The 20,717-nt window shown below is 43.9% G+C and overlaps 1 protein-coding gene across 1 annotated transcript; it reads left to right on the top strand.

Annotated features, from left to right (window-relative positions):
* Window positions 1-7,018: 7,018 nt before the first annotated feature.
* Window positions 7,019-15,564, top strand: LOC149312143 (myogenic factor 5-like). The gene is made up of 3 exons (XM_089527173.1): window positions 7,019-7,408; window positions 12,309-12,384; window positions 14,844-15,564. Exons 1-3 carry the CDS (start codon window positions 7,019-7,021, stop codon window positions 15,026-15,028), a joined length of 651 nt encoding a protein of 216 aa, XP_089383299.1. The 3' UTR covers window positions 15,029-15,564.
* The last annotated feature ends 5,153 nt before the right edge of the window (window positions 15,565-20,717 follow it).

The following is a 20,717-nucleotide window of genomic DNA, read 5'->3' as shown; positions in this document are numbered from 1 at the left end:
TGGCACTGTACAATATTACTAGCCAAAATACTGATAATATCGCTTTTCATTTTTCTTGAATGTCCTACATTTTAAGGTGCCTTGTCCAGGTTGACCAGGCGTCCTCCTTTTCCAGGATCAGTCCTACAATTCAGCCTTCAGGAGCAGGACTAATTGGTATTTCTAGGAGTGTTTTTACCTTTTATTTCTTTAGTCATATCCTTCATTTTTTCTTGAATGTCCTACATTTTAAGGCGCCTTGTCCTCCTTTGCACTGAGGACACCGAGTCACCCTGCCTCCTCCATTTTATAAGCCAGATACCCAGCCGGGTGTAGCAGTTTAAGTGTTGGATTTTGACTGTGGAGACCAGGGTTTGATTCCTCCATCTGACCATTTAAACCCACTGGGTGATTTTGGGCAAGTCACACTCTCACAGCCTCAAAGGAAGGCAAGGGCAAACACCCTCTGAACAAATCTTGCAAAAAAAAAAAAAAAAAAAAAAACCAAACATGAGAGGTTTGCCTTAAGGTTGTCATAAGTCAGAAAGGTCTTGAAGGCACATGACAACAACAGCAACAACAACAACCCTTGAAGAGCCTGGGGGAGAAGGACAAGAGTCACAGACACTTTTTGTTTTTGAACTGCAGGTCCCAGAATCCCTGTCCTCTCCTTCCAACCAAAAAGCCCCTCTTTCTAAATCCTGCAAACTCTCTGCTTGCTTGCATGTGTCTGGGTCAGAAAGAGGGAGAGGGAGTAGTCTGATACCAGGCCAAAGCACCAAGGCTTAATTTTAAATCTATCTCTGCTCTGAGCTAAGTATAGAACTCCAAGAAGGCACTCGGCAGACTTATAATGGTTATTTTCGCCAATAAGGAGGAGGGAAGCCAGCACAGTGTAGTCGCTTAAGCATTGGACTACAACTCTGGACAACAGGGTTTGAATCCCCGCTAGGCAATCGAAACCTTGGGCAAATCACACTCTCTCAGCCTCAAAGGAAAACAAGAGCAAACAAATGTTGTTAACAAAACCCCATTATAGGTTGGCCTTAGAGTCAGAAATGACTTGAGCGCACACAGCAACAATCCTTGTTGGGTTGTGGGTTTGTTTCGTGGTTTTTTAGGTTTAAAAACATGTCATCCTCATGACCTAAATCCAATCAATTTAGGCACAAAACTAGAAAGGGAAAGGAGCCCTTGCTGCCAGGGCCAGCCTTACAACAAAATAGAAGGAGGCACCCACTTTTGGTGGCAAATATGGAGGTAGGGAGCAGCAGCAGTGACAAACTGTCTTTGGCATGGGGGGGCATGTTATCCTTTGCACGGGCAACTTGCTTCTGAATGAGAGGATGCTACACTACTAAAGTATGTAGTGGTTTGAGCATTGGACTCTGGAGACCAGGGTTAGAATCCCAGCTCAGCCATGGAAACTCACTGGGTGACTTTGGGCAAGTCACACTCCCTCAGCCTCAGAGGTTGGCAATGACAAACCCCTTCTGAAGAAACTTGCCAAGAAAACCCTTAGGCTGATTCATCTTAATATGTACTACACATGTAATATGTTGCTTGATGATGCCATTATAAAGGGATACATTAAAAGCTGCTGTATATACTCATGTATAAGTCTAGAAATTTTAGTCAAAAATTTACCCCAAAAACCTGAGTCGATTTATCCACGGGTCAATTTTAGTACTGTACCTTAATTCTTATTTTGAAAAAGGAACCATCCCCTGATGAAAGGCAAGAATGTAATTTATCCTGGAAGCACTGACCTTCCTCTACTTTCTCATCCATCCAGCCTTTAGGGTGAACACAACCTGCTGGGATTTTGTAAGTTCCTTGACATCATTTTCCTTTGCCCCATCCTTTGTTACATGCCCTTAAGTTTTACCCTCGACTTATCCATAGATCATATCAAAATCCATAATTCTGGCCCCAAAACCTGCCCTCAACTTATACATGAGGTCGAGGTATAGTCAAGTATATATGGGATTCTGGATAAGGTCCACTTTTTTCCTCTCCCCTGTTTGACGAACTGCATCTTTAATGTGGCCTCAGCAACAAGTCACTCAGACTGAGGAACTGCCACAGATCTGACTATAGGGATGCTGGCTGATTTTTCATAGGAACTACCAACTGTAAAAGGTGGCTGTTATCTGTAAAATAAACAGAGGAATACAGTGATTGGGTGCATATTCCCCAGGAGGTAATAGAAGAATAAGCCTTCTGAATTCAGTGTATAGGATTATGTAGTTGCTCCCTGTCAGCTCAGTAGGAATGGTTTCTAAAGAGCCTATGATACACAGGATCGAAGGATAAGGGACACTGCTATCCTATAGACACTTCAACAGAAGTAAACCCATCTAAAACCGCTACCTGGGATTTACTGCCTAGTAAATGTACAAAGAATTGCAAATTTCCTCACTTGGGGAATACATTCAAAGGGGTCTTCTTTTAGGGCCTTCCGTTGGTGACAAATTTGCCCCCAAAGTGAACCTTTTGTCCCTATTTACAAATGAATTACAGCTTTCCAAGGTCTAGCCACCTGTGTTGTGATCTACTTTTCCTACTGCCTTCTACGGTGGTGTATGTGTGCTTTCAAGTAGCAATCCCACTAATTCCATAGGGCTTTCTTAGGCAAGGAAAACTCAGAGGTGGTTTTGTCAGTTCCTTCCTCTGAGCATCTGGTCTCCCATCCAAGTAGTAACTAGGACTAAGCTTCCAAGATCAGACAGGATCTGGGGCCTTTAGGGTATGTGGACCTTCCACTTTACCTACCATTGTACTCTTTCCCAACCAACCTTGGTCTGTCCAAAATATTATGGCTACAGTATAGTCATTTTGTCTTCTGGAGAGAGCTCTGGCTTGGTTTGCTGTAGGACCCATGTGTCTTTCTGGTGGTCCATGGTAAACCCTAGAACTGCTCTCCTGCATTACAGTTTCAAATGTCGATTCCCTTCATATCAGGTTTCTTCACTGTCCAGCTTCTGTAACCATACATAGAAATTGGAAATGCTATGGCATGAGTGAATCTAACTTGGGTACTTAATGGTGTATCTTTGCATTGGAACCACTTAGATAGGTTCTTCATAACTTGCTTTTCAAGTCTTCTTTTCTGACTTCCTTACTCCTGCCTGCATACTGATGAAAGACAATGAGCCAAGGGACACAAAAACTTTATGTCTTCATCATAGGACTTTTAAGTTATGTGTTTCCCTAGTCGTTATTTTGGTGCTCTTGAGCTGTAACCCTGCCTTTGCACTTTCTTCCCTAGCTTTCATCAGTCCTCTTCCCAAATCTTTGCTATTATTATTATTATTATTATTATTATTATACTAGGGACACAATATTTCTGCAGAATTAATTTAAAGGGAATAAAACCCTTGGAATATTTTTGTCAGGTGAATCCGTGGGGGTGATGAAGGAGGTTTATAAATCTGATCCGAGCCCCGCTCTGGGGCCACAACAAACTCCAATTTCTGGAATTCCATAGCATTCAGCCAGGACAGTTAAAGCGCTGTCAAACTTGATTATTTCTGGAGTGTGGATGCAGGAACCAAGAGATCCTGGGGCTTTGGCAAGCGCCTGCACCATGCCATTTTATTACAGCAGGACGACCCCCCCCCCCCCACACACACACACACTCCAGCTTCGCAATCTTTGGTGCCTCTGGGAAGCTTTGGCCATCGCCTTGTGTAACCTTACTCAGGGTTTGTGGGCCTTGGAAATTTTACACCTAGGAGAAGGGGGGCGGGCTAAGTGTCGTGTGGCGCTGGCAGCTGGAAGGCATCGGTAACGGTGCAAGCCCTGAAGGTCCCCCTCCCTTCCTCCTGGTCCAGCTTTGGGAAAACTTATTTTCTTTGCAGGGAAGGGGAGGGAAAGCGCTGGGAGCGGAGTGAGAGTTCCTCAGGGAGCAAAAAGCATTTGTCTTTCGGCTGAGAGACCACCGAGTGAGGAGGATCGGTAGTGCAAAGTAGTTGCAAAGAAAGGAGCCTGCAAAGGGACGTTGCAGCATCTTTGAGACTAAATGAAAGAGAGAAGCTGGTAGCATGAGTTTACTAAATGCATCTGAGGAAGTAGGTTCAGATCTACAGAAGTTCCTGCTCAAAGTTGCTGGAAGATCCCTTTGCAGGCGCATTTCTTTGTCTGACTTTTAAGTGGGTCTACTTTGCATTTGCACATAAAGATATGTGTCCATTCTCCTTTGCAAAAGGTTCATCGCTACAGAAAATCCTAACGTTCAGGTTGGACTGAGAACTTTTGTTTTTGTTTTTTAAAGAGGAAGTTAATACAAAGGTGCAAATACATTTAAACAGATCAATAACCTAGCAATCTTTCACTATCATGTGTACCCCCCCCAAAAAAAAACCCCAACCAAAGACCATCTTGAATTAAATTTATTTATTTATTTATTTATTTATTTACTATCCCGCCTTTCTCTCCCGGAAAGGACCCAAGGCGACTCACCAAAACAATTTAAAAAACATATTGTACTATAAAATATTAAAATTAAATTTAAAAAGTTCCCTGGAACTTCTGTTATAGTTTAGAAAAACTGGTTAAAACACACAATCAATCTGAGATTGAAGGGGGGAAATCTATTGGAGGATTAGTTTTATTTTTGATTTGCAGTAATTTGCCGCAAACATTGAAACAGGGGTGGGAAGCACAGTTTTGTGCATCCATATACCACAACAAATTTGTCTTCACTGGGTTTGCAGAAGCCAAGCAGTCCTTTGAAAGCGAATGGACTGGTAACCAAAGCAGCTTCTCCCATTCGAGGCTATTCAGCCAAACCCAAACCTCCATCTATATGCTGCTTCCACATTGCAGAAAAAATCCGGTTTGACATTGCTTTAACTGCTCTGGCTCAATGCTATGGGATTCTGGGAAATGTAGTTCGTTGAGGCCCTCCATGACATTCTTGCAAATAAGCTGGTAGCATGTGGATTAGACAATGCAACTGTTAAATGGATCAATAATTGGTTGACCAGCCAAAGCCAAAGGGTGCTCAACAATGGCTCCTTTTCATCCTGGAGAGAAGTGACCAGTGGGGTCCCACAGGGCTCTGTCCTGGGGCCAGTACTGTTCAACATCTTTATCAATGACTTGGAGGACAGAATTGGAGGTATACTCATCAAATTTGCAGATGACACCAAATTAGGAGGAATAGCTAATACTCCAGAGGACAGGATCAAGATTCAAAACAACCTGAATAGGCTAGAAAACTGGGCCACAGCTAACAAAATGAACTTCAACAGGGAGAAATGTAAGGTACTGCACTTAGGACAGAGAAATGAAATGCACAGATATAGGATGAGAGAGACCTGGCTTAACAAGACTACGCATGAAAGGGATCTCAGAGTCCTAATAGATCACAAGTTGAACAAGAGTCAACAGTGTAATGTAGCAGCTAACAAGGCCAATGCGATTTTAGGCTGCATCAATAAAAGTATAGTGTCTAGATCAAGAGAAGTAATAGTGCCACTCTATTCTGCTCTGGCCAGGCCCCACCTGGAATATTGTGTCCATTTCTGGGCACCACAATTCAAAAAGGACATTGAGAAACTGGAGCGTGTCCAAAGGAGGACGACTAAAATGGTGAAGGGTCTGGAAACCATGTCCTATGAGGAACGACTTAGGGAGCTGGGGATGTTTAGCCTGGAGAAAAGAAGGTTAAGAGGTGATGTGATAGCCCTGTTTAAATATTTGAAAGGATGTCATATTGAGGAGGGAGCAAGCTTGTTTTCTGCTGCTCCAGAGAACAGGACCCGGAACAATGGATGCAAGCTATAGGAAAAGAGATTCCACCTGAACATTAGGAGGAACCTCCTGACACTAAGGGCTGTTCGACAGTGGAACACACTCCCTTGGAGTGTAGTGGATTCTCCTTCCTTAGAGGTCTTTAAGCAGAGGCTGGATGGCCATCTGTTGCGGATGCTTTGATTGAGAGTTCCTGCATGGCCAAATAGTGTTGGACTGGGTGGTCCTTGAGGTCTCTTCCAAAAGTCTTCTTCTTCAGATTACCTGGGCGGGGGAATGAGACATGCTTGTCCTGTTCTTTTCCTGTTCTTACAGCATCAGTAAAGTGGAATTGTCCCATCCTTGCTCTTCATTTTGTATTAACGGAAGTAGGTGTTAATGCAATTCCACTTCACTGGCAGCTTAATGTCAAGATCAGTGTGAGTGTGCGAATGCCTTTTGGGAGATCTCTGACACTGAGGGATAAGGATAAGGACGGGTTTCACTGCCGTGTCTCCTGTGTGATAAAGAGAAAACCGGCATGTGCTTTATAGACTATACTATAGCAAAGCCTTTGACTGCATAGATCATGAAAGGCTTTGGAATGCCCTCATTATGTAGAGAGATCTAGTAGCCCCTTTGAGACTCACTGGAAGAAAGAAGTTGGCAGCATGAGCTTTCATAGACTTCAGTCTACTTCCTCAGATGCGTTTAAATGCATCTGAGGAAGCAGACTCAAGCCTAGGAAAGCTCATCCTGCCAATTTCTTTCTTTCAGTTAGTGTCAAAGGTGCCACAAGGCTGCTCTCAGTACATATGACAAGAAAAGCCGGCTTGGACAGAGAAGAAGAGGAGGGACTCTCAATGATCTCCGATCTGCGGATGACCCCAGAGTCCTCGCAGAAACAGCGAAGGAAGATCAGCGAAGAAAGGGCAAAGGCAGGCTTCAGGGGGAACAGAAAAGAAACAAAAACAATGACCACCGAGGAGGACCTTCACAAGTTCAACCGAGGAAATGAAGAAAAAGAAAGAGTAACATAATTACAATGGTCAAAGGATCTCCAGGAGTCGAGATCGACTCGAAGGCAGGCAGCTGACACCAAAAAGTCTCCTCCTCCTCCTCCGATCTCCGAGGTGTTGCTCCCAAAGGACTAAGGGACACCCCCCACTCCTCCTCCTCCTCCTCCTCCTCCTCCTCCTCGTAAGCGGAGGGGTTTGGCCATGGCGGGGCTTCTCTCAGCCCAGAGGGAGCAGCCTCCCAAGCCCTCCTGCTCCAGCTGCCCTTCCTTGGCCAGGCGAGGATGGAGGCGCCCTTCTCTGGGCTGCCCCTGGCTGCCCCTTCCCGGTCTTGCCCTTCGGAGGATGAGGAGGAGGATGAGGAGAAGAGTCCTCACTCCCCCGGGGCCCCCTGCCTGCCCTGGGCTTGCAAGGCCTGCCAGAGGAGGGCCACCACCGGCCCCGGGGAGCGTCGCCAGGCGGCCACTCTGCGGGAGAGACGCCGCCTCCGGAGGGTCAACCGAGCCTTCGAGGCCCTCCGGCGCTGCTCCTCTTCCTCCTCCTCGAAGGGAGCCCCCCGCAGCCAGCGCCTGCCCAAAGTGGAGATCCTCCGCAGCGCCATCCGACGCATCCAGGGCTTCCAGCAGCTCCTCCGCCAGCAGCTCCAGCCCTCCTCCGCCTCCTCCGACGGCCAGGTAAGAGCCAGCAGAGCAAGGAAGGCCACCGCCTCGAGGGGTTGGTTTGTCTTGGGGGGGAGGGATCTTTAGTCCTTGGGAGGACTCTTGGCATCATCATCATCATCATCATCATCTGGAGCCCCACTTTCCTCCCCAGATTGTCAAATGGCAATCCTATCCTGGGGTTTTCTTGGCAAGATTGGCTCAGAGGGGGTTTGCCATGGATTCCTCTGAAGCGGAGGGATGGGACTTGCCCAAGGCCACCCAAAGGGGTTGCATGACCCAGCCGGGAACCGAACCCTGCTCTCCAAAGTCCGAATCCAACACTCAAGTCACTACAACTCCCAGAATCCCCCAGCAACCTATGTTGGCTGCTGAGTCTGAAGGTTGTAGGTTAAAAAAAAGGTAACTTTTCCAAGCTTGAAGGGAGTTCCTGGAGGGTCCCTTGGTTTGGACTGGAGGGAGGGGGCACCACTTGCTGTTCCAGCCTCCTCAGAATTGTTATTTCTGACTTATGGCAACCCTGAGGTGACCCTATCACAGGGGTTGTCTTGGCAAAATTTGATCAACAGAGTTTTCCCCTTGCCTTCCCCTGAGGCTGAGAGTGTGTGACTTGCTCCAGGTCACCCAGAGGGAATCCGGCTCAAATGACTGGTACTTAAAGGCTGCTTTCTGGGTTGTGCTCCTGAACACAAAGCCAAACGCAGGGCTGAAAGAAATTCTGGCTCCAAATCATTCTGGGGATGAACACAGCAAGTAATGAGACAGCCCTAGCTAGACCCCTTTACTAGGGAGGAGGCTCACTGGACACAAGGCAACTCACCTGTGCTGCACTTCTGTCTATAAGGACACATTGGCTGAATCCTATTTTAGTCCTGACTAGAGTAGAGCCATTGACTCCATGAGACTGATCTATGTATTGATTCAACATTTGATTGGATGGGTCCACTCTAATTGGGACTAAACCAAGAGGATGCCAGTCAGTGGCAGAAACTATAGTCTACTACGAAGGTTACTACTTCTTTTGGCATAGAATTCTGAATGTGTAAGTACACGCTTAACAGCCCACTACTTCAGAAGTATGAACCACTGAGTTCAATGAACCTCACTCCCAGTGTGTGTTTAAGTCTGTAGGTTGTGCGATCCAGCCAGATGTACAAAGAAGTAGAGTCAAAATGTTGGCTTTGGACTTCAAGGGGTAGCCTCCTTGTCTCTGGCAGCAAAAACAAATCCTTGACTTCAGGTCACTTTGTCAGATACATAATTGATACACCTGACCAGGTGGGCCGCAGTTCACTAAAGCTGTTGCTAAATAAAACATTGCCACAAAACACTTATTTTCTGTGCCAGTGGCAGTGATGCTTCTTTCATCCAAGTAAAGGCGCTTTAAAATTCCCTTCTGTGCATACTTGACAAGGAAAGGCCTTTCATGTCAGCTAGTTACTTCTAGTAAATGTGTATAGGATGCTGTTGCTGGGTCAGGAGATTTGCCTGATGGTTAGCCCAGGTCTTTAAGATATATTTCTTTGAAATCGATTGAAATCAACAAGCTTCCACTTTCAGAATCTGATTGAAGGGCCCTGGGCTGAGTGAAGTCCTCATTGAGTTGCTGTGGCCCTGGGAGCCATATGCTACAGTCATAAACACACTGACTTGGAAGAAAGTGCTTCTGTAGCTGGTAGCTTTCTTCTAACCACCATATTGTATTTAAAGGGGAGGGGGAAGCATGTTTTCTTTGAAAACCATATTAGAAGGTTACTTATCTCCTCAATCCAGAGTTGAGGATTTCCTCAAGCCAACGTTTGGAAAAGTTCTCTTTTGGACTACAACTTCCAGAATCCTCCAGCTACCATGTGAAATTCAGAAAATTGTAGCCTCAAAAAGGAACTTTCTGAAACTCTGCCCCAGATATAATTAATTAATTAATCTTTCTGTGTGTTTGCAGTGTGCGTGTGAGAGAGGAGATACACACAACCTAAGCTACAGTCCTATGCACACTATCTTAGGAGTAAGCCCAGCCGAATAGCTTAGAGAGTATGTATAGGTTTTCCATTGTTTGGTTCGCTTGACAATGAGTTAAAGAGCAAGAATAACAGAAGTGTGGAAAAGCCTGCATTTCTCACCTCTGCCAACTGAGAGGAAACATTTGCTTCTCCCAGGCATTTGTTCACTGCTGATAAAGAAAACATGCTCCTGCTCTCTTGCACCACCCCTCCCTACTTGTTATGGGGTGTTGTTATGGCTACATTCTTTTAGTTCTTCTCCGGACATGCCAGAGCTTTGATGAGCTTGCCTTCAAGCTCTGGGAAAGTGTCCTGTTCCAGGCTTGCTGGCAGGGACTTTCTTGTTCTCCAATCCATTCTTCATGGTCAGTGTAATACCCATTTGAGGGGATACATCAGACTCTGTGGCCTTGCTTTTCTTTCTTTCCTAACACTCCAGGGCAAGGGACAGGGAGGGCAAATAAGCCAAGGGAGGCTTTTAAAAGTCTGAGCTTGCATGCTGAATCCCCAAGAGGGATCATCTGATGGGTCTGAGTTAGCCCACTGGGAAGACACAGAAACATACAGGCACACATCCAGCTGAGAGTATGATCCTAACCTCCATCTGATTTCAGTGAAGCTGCTAGATATTGTTAGACACCAGATGTAACAGTCTTACTTTTTTTTTGGGGGGGGGGGATTTTATATGGCAATGAGTATCAGAGTTTGGAAGTGTTGCTTTGGGGCTTTGTGTTCCCAGAAATTCCCAATCAACATGGCCAACAATGTTTCCAAGTGCTAATGTGCATTACATCATTTACTTCAAAATGTGGCCAGCTGCTGTGTTTGGAACTGCCCTATGCATTCTGCTATGTGGGGTCTTGGCCCTGGTGATGTAACTAAATGCTGTGAAAATGCTACTGTGACTACTAATGAAATACTAATTTAGTAGTAAGCCTGCTGATCTTACTATTAATACTACAAGCAGAGATATTATAGAACCATCTACCATATGACCAAGTTATTGTTATACTAAGTGCATGTCAAACCTATTCAGTATTACTCTTGCTCCACTGCTTTTCTGGAGCACCTTACTACTGTAGCATCACATGATTTAGGAAGATTTTATAGGCAGCCTCTTGTTGGAAAGGAGAATGCCCAAGGTTTAAAACAGAAGTTTAGCACAGCAGGACTCCTGTTATTAATCTTAGATCTTGCATGTGTGACACGATACAGAAGGCCCCAGCATATACTGTATAAACATTCAACTGAATCAGCATATGCTGGGGATAGGAGAAGGCTTTTTAATTGGCTTGCTCAGTAAACTAAAGATAGCCAGAATTCTGGAATCACTTGTTTTGGAAAGTGCCAGAAAACTCCCCAATCCAAATAATCCAGGCTAGTACACCTTCTGCTGAAATATGGTGCTCCAGTCGTTAAGGTAGCAGTTAGGCTCATTATTATGAATATCACAAACAAGATTCCCAACCATCCCTGTTGGAAGACTTTAAAACTGAGCAAAACCTCATCCTAGCATTACCACTAGTCACTGGTGGTAGTCACCACAACTTCTACCTTTGGAGGTAAACCCTTCCAAAAATAAACATGGCAATGAGTCAGATTATAGGTGAAGTCTTATCCTTAACATTCTTTGGCAAATAATGCCATTACTTGGGAACAAGGGAAGGACCATAACTCAGTAGTAGAACACATGCTTTGCATACCAATGGTCCAGATTTAGTCCTTAACACCCCCAAAACGACCAGTTAAGTTCAGAGCCCTAGAGTACTGCTGCTAATTGGCATACACCAGATACCTTCAACCTGAGGTCCTTATGCTGAATTGAACTTGCAAAAATTATTTTATGGGATTATCACCCCAGAATGCTCCAAACAGCCTGGAAGATTCTGTGAGATGTAGTCTTTAAAAGTAACTTTTCCAAATTCTGATGTTGAGCTGTGGCTACTGGCCACACTGATTAGGGTTTTTTTGTGGTGTAAACATTTGAGAGATCCAGTGGTGTGTGTGTGTGTGTGTGTGTGTGTGTGGGTGGGTGGGTTCTTGAGATGTACAGTCAGCCCTTCATATCCGCAGTTTTTTTAATCCATGAATTCAAACAACCATGGCTTGAAAATATTTTTACAATATATACATTCCAAAAATCAAACTTTGATTTTGTTATTTTTCATAAGGCACACTATTTTACTAGCCATTGCATTTAATGGGATCAGCCTACACAGATTTTGGTTTCCATGGGAGTCCTGGAACCAAACCCCAGTGGATACTAAAGGCCCACTGTAGTCTTAAAGTCTAAGGATGTCACCCCCGAGTGCAACCCCCCCTCCGTTGATCCTTCTGTTTTGTGTACACGTATAAGGAAATAACAGCACCCTGGAGCAAAAAAACAATATAGTATCTTAAAGGGTATAAATACCCCACTGAAAAATCTATAAATGCTAAGGGTGAATATATATAGATAATAAAATATCCAAAATTCAAAACCAGAGAAACTAAACCCTGGAGAAAAGCCAATAAAACAACAGAAAGGGTAGGGGGGGGGGAACCCTTTTTCTTTGGCAATTATAAAAATTATATCAATTCTAATAATAAAAACCAAAGGCCAGACGCGTTTCGACTGAAGTCTTCTTCAGTGGCCTGCGACTGTTAAAAATATATAGCAACTCCTTAGCACACAATGTGACTGTACTGAATTCAAAAGCTGCAATCCATGGGAGTCCTGGAACCAAACCCCAGTGGATACTAAAGGCCCACTGTAGTCTTAATGTCTAAGGATGTCACCCCTGAGTGCAACTCCCCCTCCATTGATCCTTCTGTTTTGTGTACACATATTCCTGCTTTGGGCTCTCAAATGTAACACAAGTGATTGCTGTAGTGGCAGCTACTATGAAAGTCTCCTCTTGTTTTTGTTTTTTCAGGCGGAATGCAACAGCCCCATGTGGTCCAGGAGAAACAGCACTTACAGCAATGTCTACTGCTCTGATCTTCCAAATGGTAATCCTAGCACTGGTCACATCAAAGTGGGGAGGTTCTATCATCTCCATAGAAACATTCCAGGAAAAGCAGCAGCCACTGGGTCTTGGAACACCTAGCAGCTTTTAGTTATTGAATTTTATTTGTATCATTTGTTAAGCATTTTTTTTTCATAAAAATGCCCAAGGTGCTTTTTCAAAAAGTTCACACACACACACACACACACACACACACACACACACACACACCTCTCTTTCATGGCAGTTCGTAGACTGAATTCTATGGAGTAAGATTGATGACATTATATATTTAGTCCCAGGAAGAGACCAATAGTGAGTGATATAAGACTCATTTCCAAATATATGAAGAACTTTTTTTTCACTGCATGTACATTTCATTTCAGTGGCTCATGGGGGTAAGCTAGAAACTAATGGGTTCAAGTGACAAGAAAGGGGATTTTGAATAAACATTAGGAAGAACTTCTTGAACATACATGTTGTTTGGAAGGCTACATCAGAAGCAAGGGTGTAGCTAGAGGGGACAAACGTGCCCCTTATAAGTGTTTTGCCTCCTCCCCATGATGTTTTCCTTCAGTCTCCAAATTTCTAACATTACAGACACTAGCACTTAGTTGGTTATTTAGCATTTAGAAAGAGCATTTAGACATTTAAAGAAAAGGGACAGGCTATGTGAATACAGCAAATAGACAAGTTCTAGGTGTGAATAATTTTCAGTGTCTTGTTCTTTGCAATATTGGAAATTTGGAGAGTGAAGGAAATTGTAATTTGGGGGCAGGATTTTCATTTGGGGGCCAGTGTCCCCTCCATAGAACACTCCACTCTTTCCTTTCTTCGGCCCTGTTTATACTAGCCATTAAGGCATGACGCATTCCCCGACCACTCCACATGGCACATGGCATCATCATGGTGCTCCTCTGGTGCTGCATCCACACAATGTATCACTGGAGGAGCATAGCCAAGCTGCAGCAATGCAGCTATGGCACCCTTTCCAGGGCGCAAAAAGGAGCTGCTCTTTGTGGCTCCTTTTTGCGCCCCAAAAAGGCCAGATCGGGCTGCAGCATGTGGTTGCTGCGGCCCCGATCTGGCTGAAACAAGGCAGCTCCATGCTTCTCCTTCAAGGCTGTCTGAACAGTCCCTTAATTAACATCCCACCTTTCTCCTTGTTCAAGATCCAGGACAGTTTACAAGCATTTAAAATAGGGTACAGTTCAAAAATACAGATCCAATTAGATAAGAGTTTGGTTAAAACACAAACCTGAAATAATATAAAATGTAATTAAAACATAATTAAAAAGATGAAAATAGCACCCCATTAAAGGCCCTTTCTGCCACATAAATTATAAGGCAAATGCCTGCCTGAATAAAAAAGGTCTGTGGCTGTCAGCTGAAGGAAAGGAGAAAGGGAGGGAATTCTGAAATCAGGGAGCAGCCACAAAGAAGGCCCTCTCCTGTGTTCTCACCAAACATAGCTGTGATGATGATGGTGGTGGGGCTGAAATAAAACTTGCCCTTGAAGATCTTCAAACTCATGCAGGGAGGTGTTTTTTTTAAAGAGGGGCTAGTCAGGCCCCACCTAGAATATTGTTTCCAGTTCTGGGCACCACAATTCAAAAGGACATTGAGAAACTGGAGCATGTCCAAAGGAGGGTGACTAAAATGGTGAAGGGTCTGGAAACCATGCCCTATGAGGAAAGACTTAGGTTGCTGGGGATATTTAGCCTGGAGAAAAGAAGGTTAGGAGGTGACATGATAGCCCTGTTTAAATATTTGAAGGGATGTCATATTGAGAAGGGAGTGAGCTTGTTTTCTGCTGCTCCAGAGACTAGAACATGGAACAATAGATGCAAGCTGCAGGAAAAGAGATTCCACCTCAACATTAGGAGGAACTTCCTGACAGAAGGGCTGTTTGATAGTGGAACAAACTCCCTCAGAGTGTAGTGGAGTCTCCTTCTTTGGAGGTCTTTAAACAGAGGCAGAGCCATCTGTTGGGGATACTTTGATTTAGATTTCCTGCATGGCAGGGGGTTGGTCTGGCTGGTCCTTGTGGTCTCTTCCAACTCTATGATTCTATGATTCTATGATAGCAATATATTGGTGTGCCATGTTAGTCAGGCTGACCAGATGTCACCACCACAAAGGTGGACAAGGCTCCAAAAATGTAGAATATTGCAAAATAAAAGCTAAAAACATGAATATAAATATAAAATCATGCAATCATGCTAAAAATGGCATACATTTTGGAATCCCTGCTGGATAGAAGGTTGAAATATAGGACATGTTCTGAAAAAGGAGGACATCTGGTCACCCTGTATATTAGTAGGGTTTTTGTTTTTTTGTTTTTGTTTTTTTGCACTGGTGGGGGGCTGGACTGGATTACACTTGAGGTGCCTTCCAACTTGATGTTTCTGATATTTCTGTTGAACACTCCTTCTTTGTTCCTCTCCCCTGTGTATCCCCCAGAAGCGAGTACAGCCCTTTCCAGTCTGGACTGTTTATCCAGCATAGTGGATCGAATCTCTTCCTCAGATCAGGCTGGGCTCTCCCTGCAGGACACAGAGGTTTCCCTTTCTCCCAGTGGCAGCCCTCTGTCACAGCCAGGCAGTCCTGAGAGCCTTCGCCCCAAGCTCATCTATCATGTACTGTGAACTGCCTGAGATCTGAAACCAGCTTGGAGAACGCTTGAGCATTTCTAAGAACTACAGACGCCAATAAGGAGACTCTCCATTGAAATATGAAGCCCTTGGAATTCATGTGGACCAAAACCAAAGTGCCTACAGGAGACACCACTTTAAAAATGTATATATTTGTGTGTATATTTGTCCCATCACTTCATCAAAAAGGAATGACATTATATTTAACCAAACAATTATATTTGAATAGTCTATGCTATAATTATATATTGTGGTTTTTGAATTTGTTGTCAAGAATGGAAGCAGCACAGCTGGAGGTGGGCTGGTCATGAAAATGGTCCATGCTTCGGGATGATCAAAAGGATATATGAAATGTGTTAAATTATGTTTTCAGAAGTGTACTTTTCTCATTGGCAAGAAGTGAACTGACTTAATTGTTTTCAATCTGCTGAAGTTAAATGTTGAGCCTGTAAACAGTCTTAACTCAGGGCCAGCTCTAGTATTAAGTAGTATTATCACTGGAGGCCAATTCTGATCAAACTGTTGTTGTTGTTGTTATTATTATTATATTTATTTCTATCTCAGTTTTCCCCTCAAAACTGTCAAATGACAAACTGTAATTTGTTGTTGATGATGATCATATGATGTGTGCCTTCAAGTCATTTCCAACTTATGGTGATCCTAAGGCAAACCTGGGGTCTTCTTGTTCAGAGAAGGTTTGCTGTTACCTTCCCCTGAGGCTGAGAGAGTGTGACTTACCCAAGGTCAACCAGTGAGTTTCAATGGCTGAGTGGGGATACAAATTCTGGCCTCTAGGACATTATCTAAATCAGTTGGTACTAGGCAGCAACAGCAGTGTCCAGAGGAGTCAGAAGAAGGTCTACAGAGTCATAGCTCAATGCTCAAACCACTATAAAATGCTGGCTTTCAAATTGTAATTGTTCACATAATATTACAGTTTTACTACTAGGAGAAGCTATTTTTGACACAGACTTGTAGCCTTGTCCTTGCCTTTACTGCCTTAGAGCAGACCCTGAATAAATAAATAAATATATATATATATATATATATATATATATATATATATATAAAACTACACTTCCTAGAATTCTCCAGTGGAATTCTGGAAGTTGTAGTCCACAAAGTAATTTTTTTAGGACCTGCCTCAGAGCTATAGGTTTTTATTTTGGTTTTGTGTTTTACACAAAAGCGTTTTAATACATCTTGATACTCTTTATGTTTTATTTCTAGTTGGGATGCCTCCCGAAGGGAGCTGAGTACTTACGTGCCTTGATGGGTTTTCTTCAGACTAAATTGGCAGATGAAAACTGGAATGCAAATCAAATTTCAGTTTTACATTTATAGCCATGCTTTCAATAATCATAATAAAAGTTTTATTGTTTTGTTTTTGGAGTTTGTGTTTTTGTTCGAGGTATATCAAGTAGGTCTGGGCACAGTTCTGCATTACACATAGCTTTAAAACACAAGATACAAATCCAGGAAGTTTGGAAGGCTCATAACACAAATTTTCAAAGCACTTCTTGATCTCTGCAGAACTCAGTCCTTAGACCACACCAGAGTGACATTTCTGTGATGGGCAGGCATATTAACCTTCATGGTGGTTACAGCTTGATAATGTTGCTTTTGTGAATCAAATGAATTAAGACCGCAGAATCAATGGGACCCTAAACATTTTAGACAAAAAAAGGGGAAAAAAACTTTTCCAAGCTCTTGTCAGTTCTACAGAGATCAGCTGAGCTAGGCTGTGCTGAAAATTGGATGGTTCATTGGACTCATATGAAGAAAATATCTCAAGAACACCTCTCAGTTACTATATGCATTTTTTCTAACACTGTGATTGTTCCTGACTTGGATAAGGGGAAGGTTTAAGGATGTCAAGGCATTCCTTATCCCCAGTCTCTCTGATAGGCTGCATATGTACTTGTAAACCATGTGCAACAGTAATGATTCAGTCTTACAGTACAATCCTATACATGTCTAGTCTGAAACAAGTCACACTATTTTTCACATGATCTTATGCCATGCCACCTTACAGGGCAAGCCTGTTGAGATCAATGAGATCAATTGGGCCTTACCTCTGGCTGTTTATGGCTGCTGGGATTTGTAATCTGCACGGCAGCATGAAATCCACATCTGGACTAGACATGTAGGTTTGTATAAAACAGCCCTATACATAGCTATTCAGAATCACATTCTATTGAGTTGTGTATTCCTAGGTGGCATGCAAGTTTCCTTGAAGGAAGAGTATGATAGATGCTATAAAATAATATTCTCCCTCATTAAGTAATTTGAAAACTTGCATGAACTCATTTACAAATGCTTAATGTAGCCATTCCCAACATGGACCCTCCAGATGTTTTAGGCAACAGCTCCCCCAAATCCTGACCTTTGGTCCTGCTGACTGTGGCTTGTGGGAACTATAGGCTGACATATCCCAACCTATGGGATACCAGACATGCAGGCAACAGTGGTTAGCATAGGTGGACAGAAAATCAATCTTCAGACACTTTTTGAGTCAAGATGGCAAAAAAGAGAGAATTAGACACCTTTCAGAGTTTAGTTAATTATCACATATGATACTGAAATGAAATCCTCGGAAGTGTTCGGAAGACAACCTGTTCTCTCGATCCCTGTCCCTCGTGGCTAGCAGCCCAGGGGGGACCGACTGTAACTTCATTGTTACGCCGGATAATTAATACATCTCTGAGGGAAGGGCAATTTCCATCTGATCTTAAATTGGCCCTGGTAAGACCTTTATTAAAAAAGCCCTCCCTCGACCCCCTGGTGTATAACAATTATCGGCCAGTTTCTCTGCTGCCATTTCTGGGGAAGGTGATCGAGAGGGCGGTTGCAATCCAGCTTCAGGGGGTCTTGGATGAAACGGATTATCTGGACCCATTTCAAACTGGCTTTCGGGCAGGTTATGGGGTTGAGACGGCCATGGTCGCCTTGGTCGATGATCTCCGTCTGGGCATCGACAGGGGAAGCGTGTCCCTGTTGGTGCTCTTGGACATCTCAGCGGCTTTCGATACCATTGACCATGGTATCCTTCTGGGGCGCCTGGCAGAGGTGGGAATTGGGGGCACTGCGCTCCAGTGGTTCTGGTCCTACCTCTCCGGGAGGTCCCAGATGGTGCAGCTGGGAGACGTGTGCTCCGATGAGAGGGCCCTTAAAACTGGGGTCCCTCAAGGAGCCATTCTGTCTCCCATGCTATTTAACATTTACATGAAACCGCTGGGAGAGATCATCCGGAGACATGGGGCGCGGGGTTATCAGTATGCTGATGACACCCAAATTATTTTCTCTATGTCTCTGACTGATGCAGTGACTGAGGATGGCGTCTCTCCTCTCGTGGCCTGTCTGGAGTCAGTAATGGGCTGGATGAGGGAAAACCGACTCAAACTGAATCCAGAGAAAACGGAGGTACTCGTGATAGGTTCCCCTGGTCCAGGAATGACGGTGGTTCCACCTGTCCTGAACGGGGTCACGCTCTCTGTGAAGGACTCCGTGCGCAGTCTGGGGGTGCTTCTTGACTCGTCCCTTCGCCTGACTGCTCAGGTGAATGCGACGGTCAAGAGCACCTGTTATCAGCTTCGGCTTATTCGCCAGCTGCGCCCATACCTGGCCCAGAGGGACCTTGAAACTGTGGTACATGCCCTGGTAACCTCGAGACTGGATTTCTGCAATGGACTCTACATGGGACAGCCCTCATACCAAACCCGGAAGCTTCAAATGGTGCAGAACATGGCTGCTAGGCTGGTCACTGGCATGTCCAGGACCAGCCATATAACACCGGTTTTAAAAAACCTCCATTGGCTGCCCATTCGCTTCCGGGCGCAATATAAGGTGCTGGTAATGACCTATAAAGTCCTAAATGGCTTGGGCCCAGGATACTTGAAGGACCGCCTCTCCCCGTACATTCTGCCCCGCACCCTCAGAACATCTGGGCAGCAACTCCTTAGGGTTCCCGGGGTGAGGTTATCCTCCACCTCTAGGAGGTCTTTTTCCATCGCTGCCCCGGCCCTTTGGAATACGCTGCCCATAGAGCTCCGCTCAGTTACCTCCCTGGCCCAATTCAAACGGGAGTTAAAGACCTGCCTGTTTCAAATTGCATTCCCCGATTAAGTCCCTATAGGCCCCCCCCCCCGCCGCAAAAGGCCGCACTGGCAATGGTTGGCTAACCCGGGGGCATTTGTTGTTGTTTTTATTTGTTTTTTATTATGTGTTGTACTATTTGTTGTAATTTTTGAGATGGTTTTAATGTTTGTGTATTCTTATATGATGTAAACCGCCCTGATCTTATGGAAGGGCGGTATACAAATAAAACATTTATTATTATTATTAAATCTTACTTGAGGAGAGGCTAATTACATTTCATTCTTCCAGCACTCCAACTGGCAGTATAATCAATAATGCAGCATAAAGAGTCAAGGAGTGATGAGAGGATGTTGCTCACTGATAAGACCCCCTTGACAAACCCATCTTAAAGTGTTTGGTGATGGGTGCTGGCATTGGAAACTCATGATCCCATGTGTTCCTCACCCCATCGCTTTCAGAGTTGCCTCCCTACTCCTTTTAGGAGGAGAAAGCTGCTCCTGAAGCCAGGGAATCAGCAATCTTTGTTCTCTCCCCTGTTGATCTTGTTCCTCCTGCTGAGGCGTTTCTACCTCTCTTCTGAATAAGACTGGTGGTGCCTTTTAGGATGCTTGAGCTGGCTGCTGGTGCTCTAATACCTTGGCAGTTTACCCATTCTTATTTGCTCCTACAGTGAAAGCAGCTAGTAATCCAGGGATCCATTCTTAGCCTAGAAGTGGTACCAGATGACAGCAATATTCCTGTTATAACATGCAACAAAAATTTTTAAATTGTGGAACAAAGATATTTGTGAGTTTATCTGGCAGGGGAAAAATCTAGAATTAAACTAGCCAATTTGCAAGATCACAAAGAAAGAGGTGGATTAGATCTCCCCAACCTACAACTATATTACTATGTGTGCGCTTTTACATGGATTAAAGACTGGATGGAGCTAAACAATGATGACTTATTGGCATTAGAAGGAATAAAACTAGGGAAAGGATGGCACGCATACCTTTGTTATGAAGAGAGAGATCTTAAAGACTGGAATAGACATATAATAAGGAGAACTTTATTTAAAATCTGGAAGAAGTATAAAAAAATATTTTCACTCTAAAGTACCAAGATGGACTTCGGTCCAAGAAGCCTTTTATAAAGCAGAAGAACCTATAAAAAAGAAATGGATTACTTACTTAGATATCCTAACTAGAACAGGGAAAAGACAGGAAATAAAAACTCCAGAATAACTAAAAAATGACAGAATAGAAATAAACTGGCTTCTTTATTATAAATTAAAAGGGAGATACCATAAGGATAAGAAGGAATTTGGTATTGATACAGAATTAAGTATTTTGGATAAAGTATTATTTAGGAGCCCTGGTGGTGCAGTGGTTAAATGCCTGTACTGCAGCCATTCACTCAAAACCACAAGGTTGCAAGTTCAAGACCAGCAAAAGGGCCCAAACTCGACTCAGGCTTGCATCCTTCCGAGGTCGCTAAAACGAGTACCCAGACTGTTGGGGGCAAATTAGCTTACTTGCTAATTAGCTTACTTGCTGTTCACCGCTATGATCTTTGGAATAGCGGTATATAAATAAAACAAATTATT

This window comes from Sceloporus occidentalis, unplaced genomic scaffold (assembly GCF_023333645.1).
Source record: "Sceloporus occidentalis isolate IW3139 unplaced genomic scaffold, rSceOcc1.0.p SCAF_5, whole genome shotgun sequence".
Taxonomy (NCBI): Eukaryota; Metazoa; Chordata; class Lepidosauria; order Squamata; family Phrynosomatidae; genus Sceloporus; species Sceloporus occidentalis.
This window is presented reverse-complemented; position numbering and strand designations above follow the sequence as displayed.